We start from the raw sequence: 20,000 nt of genomic DNA, 5'->3' as shown, positions 1-20,000 counted from the left end.
CCTGACAGAACAGGACCCATCTAACCTGACAGAACAGGACCCATCTAACCTGACAGAACAGGACCCATCTAACCTGACAGAACAGGACCCATCTAACCTGACAGAACAGGGACCATCTAACCTGACAGAACAGGGACCATCTAACCTGACAGAACAGGGACCATCTAACCTGACAGAACAGGGACCATCTAACCTGACAGAACAGGACCCATCTAACCTGACAGAATAGGTCCCATCTAACCTGACAGAACAGGGACCATCTAACCTGACAGAACAGGGACCATCTAACCTGACAGAACAGGACCCATCTAACCTGACAGAACAGGGACCATCTAACCTGACAGAACAGAACCCATCTAACCTGACAGAACAGGACCCATCTAACCTGACAGAACAGGAACAGGGTTTCTGCAGAAGGAGATAGTCCTATACAGTAGTGTGAGTAGGGTTTCTGCAGAAGGAGGTAGACCTATACAGTAGTGTGAGTAGGGTTTCTGCAGAAGGAGATAGTCCTATACAGTAGTGTGAGTAGGGTTTCTGCAGAAGGAGGTAGACCTATACAGGTGCTTCTACACCTGCATTGCTTGCTGTTTGGGGTTTTAGGCTGGGTTTCTGTACAGCACTTTGAGATATCAGCTGATGTACGAAGGGCTATATAAATAAATTTGATTTGATTTGATTTGAGTAGCGTGAGTAGGGTTTCTGCAGAAGGAGGTAGACCTATACAATAGTGTGAGTAGGGTTTCTGCAGAAGGAGATAGTCCTATACAGTAGTGTGAGTAGGGTTTCTGCAGAAGGAGGTAGACCTATACAGTAGTGTGAGTAGGGTTTCTGCAGAAGGAGATAGTCCTATACAGTAGTGTGAGTAGGGTTTCTGCAGAAGGGGGTAGACCTATACAGTAGTATGGGTTTCTGCAGAAGGAGGTAGACCTATACAGTAGTATGGGTTTCTGCAGAAGGAGGTAGACCTATACAGTCGTATGGGTTTCTGCAGAAGGAGATAGTCCTATACAGTAGTGTGAGTAGGGTTTCTGCAGAAGGAGATAGTCCTATACAGTAGTGTGAGTAGGGTTTCTGCAGAAGGGGGTAGACCTATACAGTAGTATGGGTTTCTGCAGAAGGAGGTAGACCTATACAGTAGTATGGGTTTCTGCAGAAGGAGGTAGACCTATACAGTCGTATGGGTTTCTGCAGTCCAGCTACCATACTTTTTACACTACCGGACTTTCAGTTCAGAGAGTGTTCTATAACAAACCCCAGAGACAGTAATGCAGTGTGTAGAACGTTACGGTGGCATACGGTACTGTATGACTTGGTATAGAGAATTAGCAGAAGTGGTCTGTCTAGTTGACCTAATGGCGTTGTCATGACGTTGGCCTGGGGGATAGGTTTATGACAGTCATAAATACCTCTTTCCCCCTTTTTCCTCTCTCTACCCTCCTGATGTTACATTTGCAAAACCCCTTGGTTAACATAGAGATTCTGGGAACATCAGTAGGTGGGGGGAAATGAACTATATTCTGGTAATCCGACCAATTGAACATATGGTGGTACTTAATGAATATGATGTCAGTTCGGTTGTCATCTGAGACATTCTCATCAATGATAAGATGACAAACTCTACAGTGGAAAGTCTACACATCAGAGTTTTCGGATTCGCATGGAATTGTTGTTCAATTTAAATGTTTGAATATGAAATTATTCGTGATGGAATGAAATGTGATTTTAGCTTCTAAAATGTGAGATTTGGGTTTTCATAAGGTAGGGCTCTGCTCAATCAGTGGCCCGCCCCTGTGAAGGGACATGGGCTATAAAACTTTTCAAACACGCGCTCCTCTCCCTTCCTATATAAAGCCTTGACGACAATATAACCTCCTGTTCCGAGGATGTGGGGATGACGGTCCAATGTCAAAATGGTTCAGATAATAACTACAGAACGAAGCCAACATCAGCGTGAGCTTTGGTTGCGAATGGTATGAACATTGAACTCTTATTCACTACAGAAGTGATACCTCCTAGCCGTTGAGTTAGTAACAGCAGATGCAAACGAGGGTTAGGAAGGAACAGACAGAGTATCCCATCTATCACACAACAACGTTACTACAACGTATCCAATTGACCACCAGAGACATTCTTCAAAGGACTCGGTTGGGCAACTCGGCCTTCCATCAACCACCAACCAACCGAAGCGCAGCTCAGAGTAAATATTTATTGCATTTTCCTTTTCCAAATGGGCGGTATTTAGAATGCATAAAATACTGTATTTACGATAGCACAGCTTCTTCCCTTTGTTCCTCAGTCTTCCCGCTCTTTCACTCAAACCCAGCCCCTTTTCTTTTGTGTAACAAGCTGTCATATCTGTTCCGCCCGCTAGGGACGTTTTCCTTTATGACGTAATTTGTAATCAAGTTATGATTCATTCTGTGTATATGTAATTGTGTAATTAGTTAGGTATTTAGTAAATAAATAACTAAACCCAATTTTGTATTGCTGATTCAACTTGTTAGCCAGGGTTTGTGCAGATTTACAACTTTCAGATGAGACTGAATTAAGGTGACGATTAATATTGACTGCTATTGATGTCAAATATTACTAGGTGTTTAAGAGTTTATTCGGAAGATAACAGCTCTATAAATATTATTTTGTGGTGCCCCGACTCTAGTTAATTATATTTACATGATTAGCTCAATCAGGTAATATTAATTACGGATAAATAATTGTATAGAATAGCATGTCATATCACTTAATCCGGCATAGCCAAAGACACGACAGCGTCATTGATCTTTTAAAATTATTACATCGTAAAAGGATACACCCTCCAACCCCCAGTTCCTCCCCCTACCCCAGCTGGGAGGGCAGGCAGGGTAGGCTGCTCAACAGTCCACACTTAGAAGGTTGTACCCATAAAAGAGCTAGTGATTTATCACGACGTAATCTTCTGTTCAACAGTCCCTGACAAGACAGGGCTGCTAGGGGCCCTGACATGCTAGGTGCTATAATCTGACATACTAGGGGCTATACCCTGACATGCTAGGAGCTATAATCTGACATGCTAGGTGCTATACCCTGACATGCTAGGTGCTATAACCTGACATGCTAGGGGCTATAACCTGACATGCTAGGTGCTATAACCTGACATGCTAGGGGCTATAACCTGACATGCTAGGGGCTATAACCTGACATGCTAGGGACTATACCCTGACATGCTAGGGGCTATACCCTGACATGCTAGGAGCTATAACCTGACATGCTAGGGGCTATAACCTGACATGCTAGGGGCTATAACCTGACATGCTAGGGGCTATACCCTGACATGCTAGGTGCTATAATCTGACATGCTAGGTGCTATAACCTGACATGCTAGGGGCTATAACCTGACATGCTAGGGGATATAACCGGACATGCTAGGGGCTATACCCTGACATGCTAGGTGCTATAATCTGACATGCTCGGTGCTATAACCTGACATGCTAGGGGCTATAACCTGACATGCTAGGGGGCTATACCCTGACATGCTAGGGGCTAGGGGCTAAGGCTATACCCTGTCATGCTAGGTAGTATAACCTGACATGCTAGGGGCTATAACCTGACATGCTAGGTGCTATAACCTGACATGCTAGGGGCTATAACCTGACATGCTAGGTGCTATAACCTGACATGCTAGGGGCTATAACCTGACATGCTAGGGGCTATAACCTGACATGCTAGGGACTATACCCTGACATGCTAGGGGCTATACCCTGACATGCTAGGAGCTATAACCTGACATGCTAGGGGCTATAACCTGACATGCTAGGGGCTATAACCTGACATGCTAGGGGCTATACCCTGACATGCTAGGTGCTATAATCTGACATGCTAGGTGCTATAACCTGACATGCTAGGGGCTATAACCTGACATGCTAGGGGATATAACCGGACATGCTAGGGGCTATACCCTGACATGCTAGGTGCTATAATCTGACATGCTCGGTGCTATAACCTGACATGCTAGGGGCTGTAACCTGACATGCTAGGGGGCTATACCCTGACATGCTAGGGGCTAGGGGCTAAGGCTATACCCTGTCATGCTAGGTAGTATAACCTGACATGCTAGGGGCTATAACCTGACATGCTAGGTGCTATAACCTGACATGCTAGGGGCTATAACCTGACATGCTAGGTGCTATAACCTGACATGCTAGGGGGCTATACCCTGACATGCTAGGGGCTATACCCTGACATGCTAGGTGCTATAACCTGACATGCTAGGGGCTATAACCTGACATGCTAGGGACTATACCCTGACATGCTAGGGGCTATACCCTGACATGCTAGGAGCTATAACCTGACATGCTAGGGGCTATAACCTGTAATGCTAGGGGCTATACCCTGACATGCTAGGGGCTATACCCTGACATGCTAGGGGCTAAGGCTAAGGCCCTGACACTATGCATTTGAATATGGCTTGGGAGGAGCTCTAGCTTTGTCCTGTCTGGACAAGTGTAGTACATATAATTGTTTGCTGCCCATCACGCTTTACCCTCACTAACAGTTCACTATGCTTTACCCTCACTAACAGTTCACTATGCTTTACCCTCACTAACAGTTCACTGTGCTTTACCCTCACTAACAGTTCACCATGCTTTACCCTCACTAACAGCTTTACCCTCACTAACAGTTCACTGTGCTTTACCCTCACTAACAGTTCACCATGCTTTACCCTCACTAACAGCTTTACCCTCACTAACAGTTCACTGTGCTTTACCCTCACTAACAGTTCACTATGCTTTACCCTCACTAACAGTTCACTGTGCTCTACCCTCACTAACAGTTCACTATGCTTTACCCTCACTAACAGTTCACTGTGCTTTACCCTCACTAACAGTTCACTATGCTTTACCCTCACTAACAGTTCACTGTGCTTTACCATCACTAGCAGTTCACTATGCTTTACCCTCACTAACAGTTCACTATGCTTTACCCTCACTAACAGTTCACTGTGCTTTACCCTCACTAACAGTTCACTATGCTTTACCCTCACTAACAGCTTTACCCTCACTAACAGTTCACTGTGCTTTACCCTCACTAACAGTTCACTGTGCTTTACCCTCACTAACAGTTCACTGTGCTTTACCCTCACTAACAGTTCACTGTGCTTTACCCTCACTAACAGTTCACTATGCTTTACCCTCACTAACAGTTCACTATGCTTTACCCTCACTAACAGTCCACTGTGCTGTACCCTCACTAACAGTTCACTATGCTTTACCCTCACTAACAGCTTTACCCTCACTAACAGTTCACTGTGCTTTACCCTCACTAACAGTTCACTGTGCTTTACCCTCACTAACAGTTCACTATGCTTTACCCTCACTAACAGTTCACTATGCTTTACCCTCACTAACAGATCACTGTGCTTTACCCTCACTAACAGTTCACTATGCTTTACCCTCACTAACAGTTCACTGTGCTTTACCCTCACTAACAGTTCACTGTGCTTTACCCTCACTAACAGTTCACTATGCTTTACCCTCACTAACAGTCCACTGTGCTTTACCCTCACTAACAGTTCACTGTGCTTTACCCTCACTAACAACTTTACCCTCACTAACAGTCCACTGTGCTTTACCCTCACTAACAGTTCACTGTGCTTTACCCTCACTAACAGCTTTACCCTCACTAACAGTTCACTATGGTTTACCCTCACTAACAGTTCACTATGCTTTACCCTCACTAACAGTTCACTATGCTTTACCCTCACGAACAGTTCACTATGCTTTACCCTCACTAACAGTTCACTGTGCTTTACCGTCACTAACAGTTCACTATGCTTTACCCTCACTAACAGTCCACTGTGCTTTACCCTCACTAACAGTTCACTGTGCTTTACCCTCACTAACAGTTCACTGTGCTTTACCCTCACTAACAGTTCACTATGCTTTACCCTCACTAACAGTTCACTGTGCTTTACCCTCACTAACAGTTCACTATGCTTTACCCTCACTAACAGTTCACTATGCTTTACCCTCACTAACAGTTCACTGTGCTTTACCCTCACTAACAGTTCACTGTGCTTTACCCTCACTAACAGTTCACTATGCTTTACCCTCACTAACAGCTTTACCCTCACTAACAGTTCATTATGCTTTACCCTCACTAACAGCTTTACCCTCACTAACAGTTCACTGTGCTTTACCCTCACTAACAGTTCACCATGCTTTACCATCACTAACAGTTCACTGTGCTTTACCCTCACTAACAGTTCACTATGCTTTACCCTCACTAACAGTTCACCATGCTTTACCATCACTAACAGTTCACTGTGCTTTACCCTCACTAGCAGTTCACTATGCTTTACCCTCACTAACAGTTCACTATGCTTTACCCTCACTAACAGTCCACTGTGCTTTACCCTCACTAACAGTTCACTGTGCTTTACCCTCACTAACAGTTCACTATGCTTTACCCTCACTAACAGTCCACTGTGCTTTACCCTCACTAACAGTTCACTGTGCTTTACCCTCACTAACAGTGCACTATGCTTTACCCTCACTAACAGTTCACTATGCTTTACCCTCACTAAGAGTTCACTATGCTTTACCCTGTTGATGCCAGGAGTTCCTCTGGAGGAACACCCTCCCCCCCGTTCAGCTCAAACGGTGGCGCATGGAACGCAAAAATATTCTTAAAAATATTTAACCTCCACACATTAACAAGTCCAATAGCTCAAATGAAAGATAAACACCTTGTTCATCTACCCAGCATGTCAGATTTTTAAAATGTTTTACGGCGAAAACACACCACACATTTATATTAGACCACCACCGAAACAAAGACAAGCGGCAGCCATTTTGTCCCAGAAAATATAAAATTATAAAAGCAGGATTAAAAAATAAATCGCTCACTAACCTTTTGAAAATCTTCATCAGATGACAGTGATAGGACATGTTACACAGTACATTTTTTTTTTTTCAATAATATGCCATATATATCCATAAATGTCCATTTACAGTGTACTCATGTTCAGAAATTACTCAAAAATGCCCGCAGGAAACCTAGGTAGCTCGGCAAGATAACGTAAATAGACATCATAAACTTTGGCTAAATATACATGTTCTACATATAGTTAGAAAGATACACTGCTTCTTTATGCAACCACTGTGTTAGATTTATTTTTAACGTTACAGAAATCGCACACTATTTCATATGCTGAGGCAGCGCTCAGTTCCAAGCTACATTTCCACGTAATAACAGTTCACTATGCTTTACCCTCACTAACAGTTCACTGTGCTTTACCCTCACTAACAGTTCACTGTGCTTTACCCTCACTAACAGTTCACTATGCTTTACCCTCACTAACAGCTTTACCCTCACTAACAGTTCATTATGCTTTACCCTCACTAACAGCTTTACCCTCACTAACAGTTCACTATGCTTTACCCTCACTAACAGTCCACTGTGCTTTACCCTCACTAACAGTTCACTGTGCTTTACCCTCACTAACAGTTCACTATGCTTTACCCTCACTAACAGTTCACTGTGCTTTACTCTCACTAGCAGTTCACTATGCTTTACCCTCACTAACAGTTCACTGTGCTTTACCCTCACTAACAGTCCACTGTGCTTTACCCTCACTAACAGTTCACTGTGCTTTACCCTCACTAACAGTTCACTATGCTTTACCCTCACTAACAGTTCACTGTGCTTTACCCTCACTAGCAGTTCACTATGCTTTACCCTCACTAACAGTTCACTATGCTTTACCCTCACTAACAGTTCACTATGCTTTACCCTCACTAACAGTTCAGTGTGCTTTACCCTCACTAACAGTTCACTGTGCTTTACCCTCACTAACAGTTCACCATGCTTTACCCTCACTAACAGTTCACTGTGCTTTACCCTCACTAACAGTTCACCATGCTTTACCCTCACTAACAGCTTTACCCTCACTAACAGTTCACTATGCTTTACCCTCACTAACAGTTCACTATGCTTTACCCTCACTAACAGTTCACTATGCTTTACCCTCACTAACAGTTCACTATGCTTTACCCTCACTAACAGTTCACTATGCTTTACCCTCACTAACAGTTCACTGTGCTTTACCCTCACTAACAGTTCACCATGCTTTACCCTCACTAACAGTTCACTGTGCTTTACCCTCACTAACAGTTCACCATGCTTTACCCTCACTAACAGTTCACTATGCTTTACCCTCACTAACAGTTCACTGTGCTTTACCCTCACTAACAGTTCACTGTGCTTTACCCTCACTAACAGTTCACTATGCTTTACCCTCACTAACAGTTCACTATGCTTTACCCTCACTAGCAGTTCACTATTCACAAGCAGGTGTTATGTAGAAGAACAACATTATGCAATAGCCAGTACAGCAGCTGACTTACCCTGCATCTTGTCCATATCCACAAATTAAGGCATCCTTTGCTCCTTCAACTTTGTAGAAATTATCTGAAAAGCAGATTAGGAACATGATTTATACACAATGCATACAATTAAGGTAATAAAAACAATACAGTCTTGAGGCGTGCTTTAAATGGTCCAACCGATTGATAGTTCCTGAGCTGGTCATTCCAGTAATTTTATTTTAATTTAACCTTTATTTAACTAAGCAAGTCAGTTAAGAAAAAATAAATCTTATTTACAGTGGGCTCACTGCCTTGTTCAGGGGAAGAATTACAGATTTTTACCATGTCAGCACGGGGATTTTGAACTAGCAACCTTTTGAGTTACTGGCCCAACGCTCCAACCACTAGGCTACCTGCCGCCCCAGTAATACACACTACAGCTTTGACCCATCATCACTGTGCACCCGCCCGCCTACCTTATACAGGCCATTTAGCAGACGATTTTATCTAAAGCAACTTACAGTCTAAGAGTGTTGGGTTAAATGCAGAAGACATATGACTCCGGGAATTGAACCCACAATTCTGGCTTTGCAAGCACCATCCTCTACCAACTGACCAATTACAGTACTGAGTGTAATTTTATATTGCAGCATACCAATTCATATTTAGTGTGTCATATCCCTTGCACTCGTATTGGCCTTAACAAAGGCTTCCAAACTGGCCGTGCCTACAGCGCAGAACAGACCGAAAGGACATGACCCCCCCCCCAAAAAAACCTTCATTGGTGACGAAGTCATTCATGGAGCTCCAGGTCCTGTTGTTGCAGGTGAAGGTGTCGTTGACGTTGTATGAGGAGTTGACGCAGTGTGCCGCGCTACGGACGCACTTCTGCCGCAGGATGCCCATGAAGAGCTGCAGGCCGATGAGGGCGAACACGCTCAGGCAGAACACAGTCAGGATCATCACGTCCGCAAGCTTCTTCACTGACTGGATCAGAGCACCAACGATGGTCTTTAGGCCTGAGGGAGACACACAATAGATTATACAATGTCCCCAATAGACTTGACAGTTAAACAGTGTCCCTACCATGGTCTTCAGGCCTGGGGGAGACAGAGACAGGTTAGACATGGGCCCCACTATTGTCTTAGATTTCCAGTAGACAAGAGATGAGTTAGAGATTGTCCTGTGATGGTCTTTGACCTACAGGTTATATTTATCAGCTTTACAATGTCCTGCAAGGCTTCACACCTATCAGCTAGCATTACAGTACAATGTCCTGCAAGGCTTCACACCTATCAGCTAGCATTCCAGTACAATGTCCTGCAAGGCTTCACACCTATCAGCTAGCATTACAGTACAATGTCCTGCAAGGCTTCACACCTATCAGCTAGCATTACAGTACAATGTCATGCAAGGCTTCACACCTATCAGCTAGCATTACAGTACAATGTCCTGCAAGGCTTCACACCTATCAGCTAGCATTACAGTACAATGTCCTGCAAGGCTTCACACCTATCAGCTAGCCTTACAGTGCAATGTCCTGCAAGGCTTCACACCTATCAGCTAGCATTACAGTACAATGTCCTGCAAGGCTTCACACCTATCAGCTAGCATTACAGTATAATGTCCTGCAAGGCTTCACACCTATCAGCTAGCATTACAGTACAATGTCCTGCAAGGCTTCACACCTATCAGCTAGCCTTACAGTACAATGTCCTGCAAGGCTTCACACCTATCAGCTAGCATTACAGTACAATGTCCTGCAAGGCTTCACACCTATCAGCTAGCCTTACAGTACAATGTCCTGCAAGGCTTCACACCTATCAGCTAGCATTACAGTACAATGTCATGCAAGGCTTCACACCTATCAGCTAGCATTACAGTACAATGTCCTGCAAGGCTTCACACCTATCAGCTAGCATTACAGTACAATGTCCTGCAAGGCTTCACACCTATCAGCTAGCCTTACAGTACAATGTCCTGCAAGGCTTCACACCTATCAGCTAGCATTACAGTACAATGTCCTGCAAGGCTTCACACCTATCAACTAGCATTACAGTACAATGTCCTGCAAGGCTTCACACCTATCAGCTAGCATTACAGTACAATGTCCTGCAAGGCTTCATACCTATCAGCTAGCATTACAGTACAATGTCCTGCAAGGCTTCACACCTATCAGCTAGCATTACAGTACAATGTCCTGCAAGGCTTCACACCTATCAGCTAGCATTACAGTACAATGTCCTGCAAGGCTTCACACCTATCAGCTAGCATTACAGTACAATGTCCTGCAAGGCTTCACACCTATCAGCTAGCATTACAGTACAATGTCCTGCAAGGCTTCACACCTATCAGCTAGCATTACAGTACAATGTCCTGCAAGGCTTCACACCTATCAGCTAGCATTACAGTACAATGTCCTGCAAGGCTTCACACCTATCAGCTAGCATTACAGTACAATGTCCTGCAAGACTTCATACCTATCAGCTAGCATTACAGTGCAATGTCCTGCGAGGCTTCACACCTATCAGCTAGCATTACAGTGCAATGTCCTGCAAGGCTTCACACCTATCAGCTAGCATTACAGTACAATGTCCTGCAAGGCTTCACAACTATCAGCTAGCATTACAGTACAATGTCCTGCAAGGCTTCACACCTATCAGCTAGCCTTACAGTGCAATGTCCTGCAAGGCTTCACACCTATCAGCTAGCATTACAGTACAATGTCCTGCAATGCTTCACACCTATCAGCTAGCATTACAGTACAATGTCCTGCAAGGCTTCACACCTATCAGCTAGCCTTACAGTACAATGTCCTGCAAGGCTTCACACCTATCAGCTAGCATTACAGTACAATGTCATGCAAGGCTTCACACCTATCAGCTAGCCTGACAGTGCAATGTCCCCAGACAGAACATAATAAAATAGTTTCTCTCACCTGGAATGACAGAGATGGTTTTCAGCGCTCGGAGGACCCTGAATGTTCTCAACGCAGACACGTTTCCCAGATCCACAAACTCCGTGAGATATCTGCAACATGATGAAAGACATGAGGGCAATGCTGTCCCATAAACGCAGCACCGGCTGGCTAAACAGATATCAGACTGATTCAGAGTGGACAGAACGGGGGTTTTAAAGACAGAAGAGAAATGGACACGTGCAGCATTGCCCTTCAATGATCGCTGTGACTTGATCAAGAAACTCATCTCTACTCAGTTGGCTTGTAGGTGGTCAACTACAGTACAACAAACAAACAAAAAAACACTTCAGGAATCCTAGGATAAGAAACGTTTTGGGTGTTATCAAGTCCCTCAGTCGAGCGCCTGATTCCCTTCTTGTTCCAGCTGGGCTGACCCGTTTTTTGGGTACATTTTCCTTCTACAATACAAGGCACTTTGCGTCAATATGATGATGGTGATGATGATGGTGATGATGACAGTGGTGATGATGATAGTGATGGTAGAGATGGGGATGATGATGATAGTGATGATGATAGTGACGATGATGATGGTAGTGATGGTAGTGATGATGGTGAGGATGATGATGGGAGTGATGATAGTGACGATGATGATAGTGACAATGATGATGGTAGTGATGATGGTGATGATGATGGTTATGATGTTGGTAGTGATGATGAAGGTGATGGTAGTGGGGATAGTGATAATGATGGTGATGATGATGGTAACGATGATGGTGATGATGTAAGTGATGATGGTGATGATGGTAGTGATGGTAGTGATGATGATGATGCTAGTGATGATGATGGTAGTGATGATTGTGACGGTTGTGATGATGGTGATGGTGTTGATAATGATGGTGATGATGATGGTAGTGATAATGGTGATGGTGATGATGGTGATGATGGTAGTGATGATAGTGATGATGGTGATGGTGATGGTAGTGATGATGGTAGTGATGATCGTGATGGTGTTGATGATGATGGTGATGATGATGGGGATGATGATGATGGTAGTGATGATGTGGTGATGGTGATGGTAGTGATGATGATGATGGTAGTGATCATGGTGATGGTTGTGATGATGGTGATGGTTGTAATGATGGTGATGGTGTTGATGATGATGGTGATGATGGTAGTGATGAAGGTAATGGTGTTGATGATGATTATGGTAGTGATGGTGTTGATGATGGTGATGATGATGATGGTAGTGATGATGGTAGTGATGATGATGGTAGTGATGATGGTGGTGATGATGATGGTAGTTATGATGGTGATGGTAGTGATGATGGTGATGTGATGATGATGATGGTAGTGATGATGGTAGTGATGATGGTGATGGTAATGATGATGGTGATGGTAGTGATGATGGTGATGGTAATGGTAGTGATGATGGTGATGGTGATAATGATGATGATGATGGTAGTGATGATGATGGTAGTGATGATGATGTGGTGATGATAGTGATGGTAGTGATGATGATGATGGTAGTGATGATGGTGATGGTGATTATGATAGTGAGGATGGTAGTGATGATAGTGATGGTGATGATGATTATGGTAGTGATGATGATGATGTCTAAGGACCATGTTTTCTCAGTACTGTTACCTGTGTAATTTTTCCTTCCTGTTTATTTATTCTAAGTGGTGAGGAACAGGTGCATCCCTGTGGTAGTGAGGATGGTGATGATGATGATGGTAGTGATGATGATGGTAGTGATGATTGTGATGATGACAGTGATGTGATGGTGATGGTAGTGATGATGGTAGTGATGATGATGATGGTGATGATGATGATGAATGTAGTGATGATGATGATGGTGATGATGATGGTGATGGTAGTGATGATGGTAGTGATGATGATGATGATGGTAGTGATGATGGTGATAATGATGGTAGTGATAATGATGATGATGGTGATGATGATGGTAGTGATAATGATGATGATGGTGGTGATGATGGTAGTGATAATGATGATGGTAGTGATGATGGTGATGATGATGATGAATGTAGTGATGATGATGGTGATGATGATGGTGATGGTAGTATTGATGGTAGTGATGATGATGATGATGGTAGTGATGATGGTGATAATGATGGTAGTGATAATGATGATGATGGTGATGATGATGGTAGTGATAATGATGATGATGGTGGTGATGATGGTAGTGATAATGATGATGATGGTGATGATGATGGTAGTGATGATGGTGATGGTAGTGATGATGATGATGGTAGTGATGATGGTGATTATGATGGTGATGGTAATGGTAGTGATGATCGTAGAGATGACGATGATGGTGGTAGTGATGGTGATGATGATGGTAGTGATGATGATGATGGTAGTGATGATGATGATGGTGTTGATGATGGTAGTGATGGTGGTGATGATGATGGTAGTGATGAAGGTGATGATGATGGTAGTGATGATGGTAATGGTAGTGATGATGGTGATGAGGATGATGATGGTAGTGATGATGGTGATGGTAGTGATGATGATGATGGTAGTGATGATGGTGATTATGATGGTGATGGTAATGGTAGTGATGATCGTAGAGATGACGATGATGGTGGTAGTGATGGTGATGATGATGGTAGTGATGATGATGATGGTAGTGATGATGATGATGGTGTTGATGATGGTAGTGATGGTGGTGATGATGATGGTAGTGATGAAGGTGATGATGATGGTAGTGATGATGGTAATGGTAGTGATGATGGTGATGAGGATGATGATGGTAGTGATGATGGTGATGGTAGTGATGATGATGATGATGGTAGTGATGATGGTGATGATGGTAGTGATGATGGTGATGGTAGTGATGATGGTGATGGTAGTGATGATGGTGGTAGTGATGATCGTGATGGTGGTGATGGTAGTTATGATGGTGATGGTAGTGATGATGGTGATGGTAGTGATGATGGTGGTAGTGATGATCGTGATGATGGTGATGGTAGATATGATGGTGGTGGGGATGATGGTAGTGATGATGGTGTAGGTAGTGATGATGGTGATGATGGTAGTGATGATGGTGATGAGGATGATGATGGTAGTGATGATGGTGATGGTAGTGATGATGGTGATGAGGATGATGATGTTGCTGGTAGTGATGATGTTGATGGTAGTGATGATGATGATAATGATGGTAGTGATGATGTTGATGGTCATGATGGTGATGGTAGTGATGATGGTGATGGTAGTGATGATGATGATGATGATGATGGTAGTGATGATGTTGATGGTCATGATGGTGATGATAGTGATGGTGATGATGATAGTGATGATGGTGATGGTAGTGATGATGGTGATGGTCATGATGATGATGGTAGTGATGATGATGATGTCTAAGGACCATATTTTCTCAGTATTGTTACCTGTGTAATTTTTCCTTCCTGTTTAAGTGGTGAGGAACAGGTGCATCACTGTAACTGAGCATCATTTAGAGAGCTGAGGCTTAGTGAACATGGCCCTAGCTGTGTCCTCTCTCTCTGTCTCTCTCCTATATATAGCCTAAAGCCCTAAACGGTTGAGCAGCCTTATGGTGTTCTGCCCTGGTCCAGTGTACTGAAAGAGTTGTTTCATTACCCAAGCAGGTCCTAACATATTCAGGATGTATAAACTATGGAGGAGGAGTCAGATGTAATCTCACAACCTTGTTATTGTCATATCAATGCGACCTTATGTGTGTATCATGTGATGGGATGTGATATTGCGTGTGGGGATAAAGGTGCTTAAAACTCCTATAGTAATGGTCCCTAGGCACTGTTGCCGTTAGAGACTCTCTCTGGATCTCTCTCTCTCTCCTCAATAGCTGTTTCCTCTATAGCTGTATCCTCTATAGCTGTATCCTCTCTAGCTGTTTCCTCTATAGCTGTATCCTCTATAGCTGTATCCTCTCCAGCTGTATCCTCTATAGCTGTATCCTCTATAGCTATATCCTTTCTAGCTGTATCCTCTCTAGTTGTATCCTCTATAGCTGTATCCTCCAAAGCTGTTTCCTCTCTAGCTGTATCCTCTCTAGCTGTATCACCACGGACAGGTTTCTAGACCATCCTCCATTATCCTCTCTGACATTGTTTAGTTCACTCTCAGAAGTCCATTCACAATGCAACCCTTTAAGTACCCGGTAAGTCCCCCAAAGTCAAGTGATGTTTTCATTTTAAATAATGAATATTAAATCCACATCTCTCTCTCTCTCTCTCTCTCTCTCTCTCTCTCTCTCTCTCTCTCTCTCTCTCTCTCTCTCTCTCTCTCTCTCTCTCTCTCTCTCTCTCTCTCTCTAGCTCTCTCTCTCTCTCTCACTCTCTCTCTCTCTCTCTCTCTCTCTCTCTCTCTCTCTCTCTGGGATGTATCAAAAGCCCCTGGATGGCAAATACCTAGCAATTGAACAGGACGTGGCTAGGGGTGAAGGAGTACAAATACCAGACCAAAGGAGTGGTACTCACGCCATAGAGATTACACTAAAATCTAGCCAGTTCCATGGGTCTCTCAGGAAGGTGAACGGCCCGACGCAGAATCCTCTCGCAAATATCTTTATCATGGACTCAAAGGTGTAGATACCGGTGAACGTGTACCTGGAAAATATAATTTCGTGGATTCAAAAACGACACAGTATTAGGCAATAGCACTGGATGGAATGAAGAGAGATCCATTCGTTAAGGTATAAAATAACAGTGTTTCAACTCATTTAGCATGGAATGAAGAGAGATCATTCGCTAAGGTATAAAATAACAGTGTTTCAACTCATTTAGCATGGAATGAAGAGAGATCATTCGCTAAGGTATAAAATAACAGTGTTTCAACTCATTTAGCATGGAATGAAGAGAGATCATTCGCTAAGGTATAAAATAACAGTGTTTCAACTCATTTAGCATGGAATGAAGAGAGATCATTCGCTAAGGTATAAAATAACAGTGTTTCAACTCATTTAGCATGGAATGAAGAGAGATCATTCGCTAAGGTATAAAATAACAGTGTTTCAACTCATTTAGCATGGAATGAAGAGAGATCATTCGCTAAGGTATAAAATAACAGTGTTTCAACTCATTTAGCATGGAATGAAGAGAGATCATTCGCTAAGGTATAAAATAACAGTGTTTCAACTCATTTAGCATGGAATGAAGAGAGATCATTCGCTAAGGTATAAAATAACAGTGTTTCAACTCATTTAGCATGGAATGAAGAGAGATCATTCGCTAAGGTATAAAATAACAGTGTTTCAACTCATTTAGCATGGAATGAAGAGAGATCATTCGCTAAGGTATAAAATAACAGTGTTTCAACTCATTTAGCATGGAATGAAGAGAGACCCGTTGAAAGAAAATATAAATGCCAAAATAGCAGAATGTAAGAATATGGTGTATACAAGCAAGGTATTGTTAGCTAGCAAGGGTGAGTGTGTGTCATGTCATGCATTCCCAGAATACTTTGTGTCAGAGGCTAGTTTTACCTCTGGTTATAAACGTTCAGTAACGGAATTGGAAGTTTAGCATTCATCACATTCCAATTGTGAAAGATATTTAATGAGCAAAAACCTGATTGAAAAGCGTTGGCGACGAAGTGTGGGGCATTATACACCAACGCCAAGAATTCATTCCCATGTGACATTCCAAGTGCAGTGAGTGAGCCGACCGTGTCACGTGCTTGATGTGTAGGCGACTTACATTTGAAATACAGTAACTCGCCGATCAGGATTCACACACCGTTACTGTTACTGTAGCAACACACCGTGGCAACGCTCAATATTAGGAAACAGAGGAAGTTCCTATCACAGGGGAAACAGTGTATTCACCATCATAAAGAAGTGTACTAAGGAGGGAGGAAGTGTAGACGTATTACTCACTCCAGGTACTTGGTCCAAGGGGCAGGGTCCGACATGGCCATGAAGCAACAGTTGGTCAGAATAGTACACATGATGAACAAGCTGAATAATGTGAAGAAAAGGTTAAAGTAAATTCACATATGTTTGTCAAATGTATCACATACTGTACTTACCACACCTTCGCTCTACACGAAAGGAAAGGAACTACACGTCCTTTCAATGGAAAATAATCCTTTGAAATATGACCATGGGCGTACACTACACGACTTTCAAAAAAAACCATCCTAAAATCTGAGCTGAGTCTCTCACATTAAAACAATCGTCTTTCCTGTAGTTGTTTTGTGTTGCCAGTAAATTATGTGACATCAGAATGGTGTCACATCATATCAGAATGGTGTCACATCACATCAGAATGGTGTCACATCACATCAGAATGGTGTCACATCACATCAGAATGGTGTCACATCACATCAGAATGGTGTCACATCACATCAGAATGATGTCACATCACATCAGAATGGTGTGAAGATGTGATTAGATTGTTAACGTAACTAGAATGAGCTGTGGCTCAAAGTAGCCCACTAAACTTTTGCGGTCAGTCATTCACACTTGTTAAACAGAGTTGAAATATCAAAAAAACAAACATTGCTTGTGAATAACAATTTGACACCTTTGCTTTTAATGAAAGTAAAAATGCATACTGGCTAGCTGGTATTAGTTATGGCTCCTGCTGGAGAGTCTACACATTCTGGGTGATGTGAAACAACGACATCATATCGCTAAGCTTCTTCTCTGGCGAACTCTGATTGGCTATTGCCGATCACCGTTCTCAAAACTCTGTCGTAGCACAACTCACACTACAAGAGCCTTGCAGATTTTCGGCTGATAAAAATCAAACATGTTTGAAAATATCGGGATGTCAAGGACGGCTCAAAGAGACAGAACCTCAGATTGAAGTCTCTGACCCGCTCGTATCAAACGAGTGTCTGTGACGGCTGCGTGCCTCGACTAGGCAACGACATGGGGATTTTGTCTCCGATCTCAAAAACTTGTTTGGGACAGCTAAATCGTGTCGTGTACACCTGGCTTAAGATGTCTCTCTTTTATGATTTGTTTCCAGAATTCTGTAGTGAATATTTCTAACAAAGTGGACTCTTACTAAAAAAAATAAGAAGGAAATTAAGATGTTATCTAGCATTTCACCCACAAACATAGATCTACATCTTGACATTAACAGCACATTTGCTAACACAGTAAGTGTGAACCATTGCAATTGTTAAGGATAGATTTTTAAACCCCGATAAGATAGTACAGAACAACAGAATATATATACACTGTAGCACAATAAGAACGAGAGGATGGATGGATTCAGCAGAGAACAAGAGGATGGATTCAGTAGAGAACAAGAGGATGGATTCAGTTGAGAACGAGAGGATGGATTCAGCAGAAAACGAGAGGATGGATTCAGTAGAGAATGAGAGGATGGATTGATTTAGTAGAGAAAGAGAGGATGGATGGATTTAGTAGAGAACGAGAGGAGAACGAGAGGATGGATGGATTTAGAAGAGAAGGAGAGGATGGATGGATTTAGTAGAGAATAAGAGGATGGATGTATTTAGCAGAGAACGAGAGGATGGATGGATTTAGTAGGGAACGAGAGGAGAACGAGAGGATGGATGGACTTAGTAGAGTACGAGAGGATAGATTCAGTAGAGAAAGAGGGGGTGGATGATTTCAGTAGAGAAAGAGAGGATGGATGGATTCAGTAGAGAAAGAGAGGATTGATGGAATCAGTAGAGAAAGAGAAGATGGATGGATTCAGTAGAGAAAGAAGGATGGATGGATTCAGGAGAGAAAGAGAGGGTGGATGAATTCAGTAGAGAAAGAGAGGATGGATGGATTAGAGAAAGAGAGGATGGATTGATTCAGTAGAGAATGAGAGGATGGGTTCAGTAGAGGAAGAGAAGATGGGATGGATTCAGTAGAGAACGAGAGGATGGGTTCAGTAGAGGAAGAGAGGATGGGGTGGATTCAGTAGAGAAATAGAGGATGGGTGGATTCAATAGAGAAAGAGAGGGTGGATGAATTCAGTAGGGAAAGAGAGGGTGGATGAATTCAGTAGAGAAAGAGATGATGGATGTATTAGAGAAAGAGAGGATGGATGGATTCAGTAGAGGAAGAGAGGTTGGATAGATTCAGTAGAGAAAGAGAGGGTGGATGAATTCAATAGAGAAAGAGGGTATGGATGGATTCAGTACAGAAAGAGAGGATGGATGTATGCAATAGAGAAAGAGAGTATGGATGGATTCAGTAGAGAAAGAGAGGATGGATGGATCCAGTAGAGAAAGAGAGGATGGACGGATTCAGTATAGAAAGAGAGGATGGACGGAATCAGTAGAGAAAGAGAGGATGGGTGGATTCAGTAGAGAAAGTGAGGATGGATGTATTAGAGAAAGAGAGAATGGGTGGATTCAGTAGAGAAAGAGAGGATGGGTGGATTTAGTAGAGAAAGAGAGGATGGATGGATTTAGTAGAGAATGAGAGGATGGATGATTTAGTAGAGAATGAGAGGAGAACGAGAGGATGGATGGATTTAGAAGAGAAGGAGAGGATGGATGGATTTAGTAGAGAATGAGAGGATGGATGATTTAGTAGAGAATGAGAGTAGAACGAGAGGATGGATGGATTTAGTAGAGAACGAGAGGATGGATTCAGCAGAGAACGAGAGGATGGATTCAGTAGAGAACGAGAGGATGGATTGATTTTGTAGAGAAAGAGAGGATGGATGGATTTAGTAGAGAATGAGAGGAGAACGAGAGGATGGATGGATTCAGTAGAGAACGAGAGGATGGATGGATTCAGTAGAGAAAGAGAG

The 20,000-nt window shown here is 42.9% G+C and overlaps 1 protein-coding gene across 1 annotated transcript in view; it reads right to left on the bottom strand.

The window, feature by feature from the left end:
* LOC110531035 (sodium channel protein type 4 subunit alpha) overlaps positions 1-20,000 on the bottom strand; it is a 105,121-nt gene that overhangs the window by 66,603 nt on the left and 18,518 nt on the right. The window contains exons 3-7 of the mRNA XM_036986589.1: positions 17,147-17,236; positions 15,750-15,878; positions 11,287-11,378; positions 9,125-9,367; positions 8,388-8,451 (exon numbers count right to left, since the gene is read on the bottom strand). Coding sequence (XP_036842484.1) covers positions 8,388-8,451; positions 9,125-9,367; positions 11,287-11,378; positions 15,750-15,878; positions 17,147-17,236 — 618 coding nt within the window. The remainder of the gene's footprint in view (positions 1-8,387; positions 8,452-9,124; positions 9,368-11,286; positions 11,379-15,749; positions 15,879-17,146; positions 17,237-20,000) is intronic.

Source organism: Oncorhynchus mykiss, chromosome 8, assembly GCF_013265735.2.
Source record: "Oncorhynchus mykiss isolate Arlee chromosome 8, USDA_OmykA_1.1, whole genome shotgun sequence".
Taxonomy (NCBI): Eukaryota; Metazoa; Chordata; class Actinopteri; order Salmoniformes; family Salmonidae; genus Oncorhynchus; species Oncorhynchus mykiss.
Note: the sequence above shows the minus strand (reverse complement) of the source record. Positions and strands in the feature narration are given on the sequence as shown.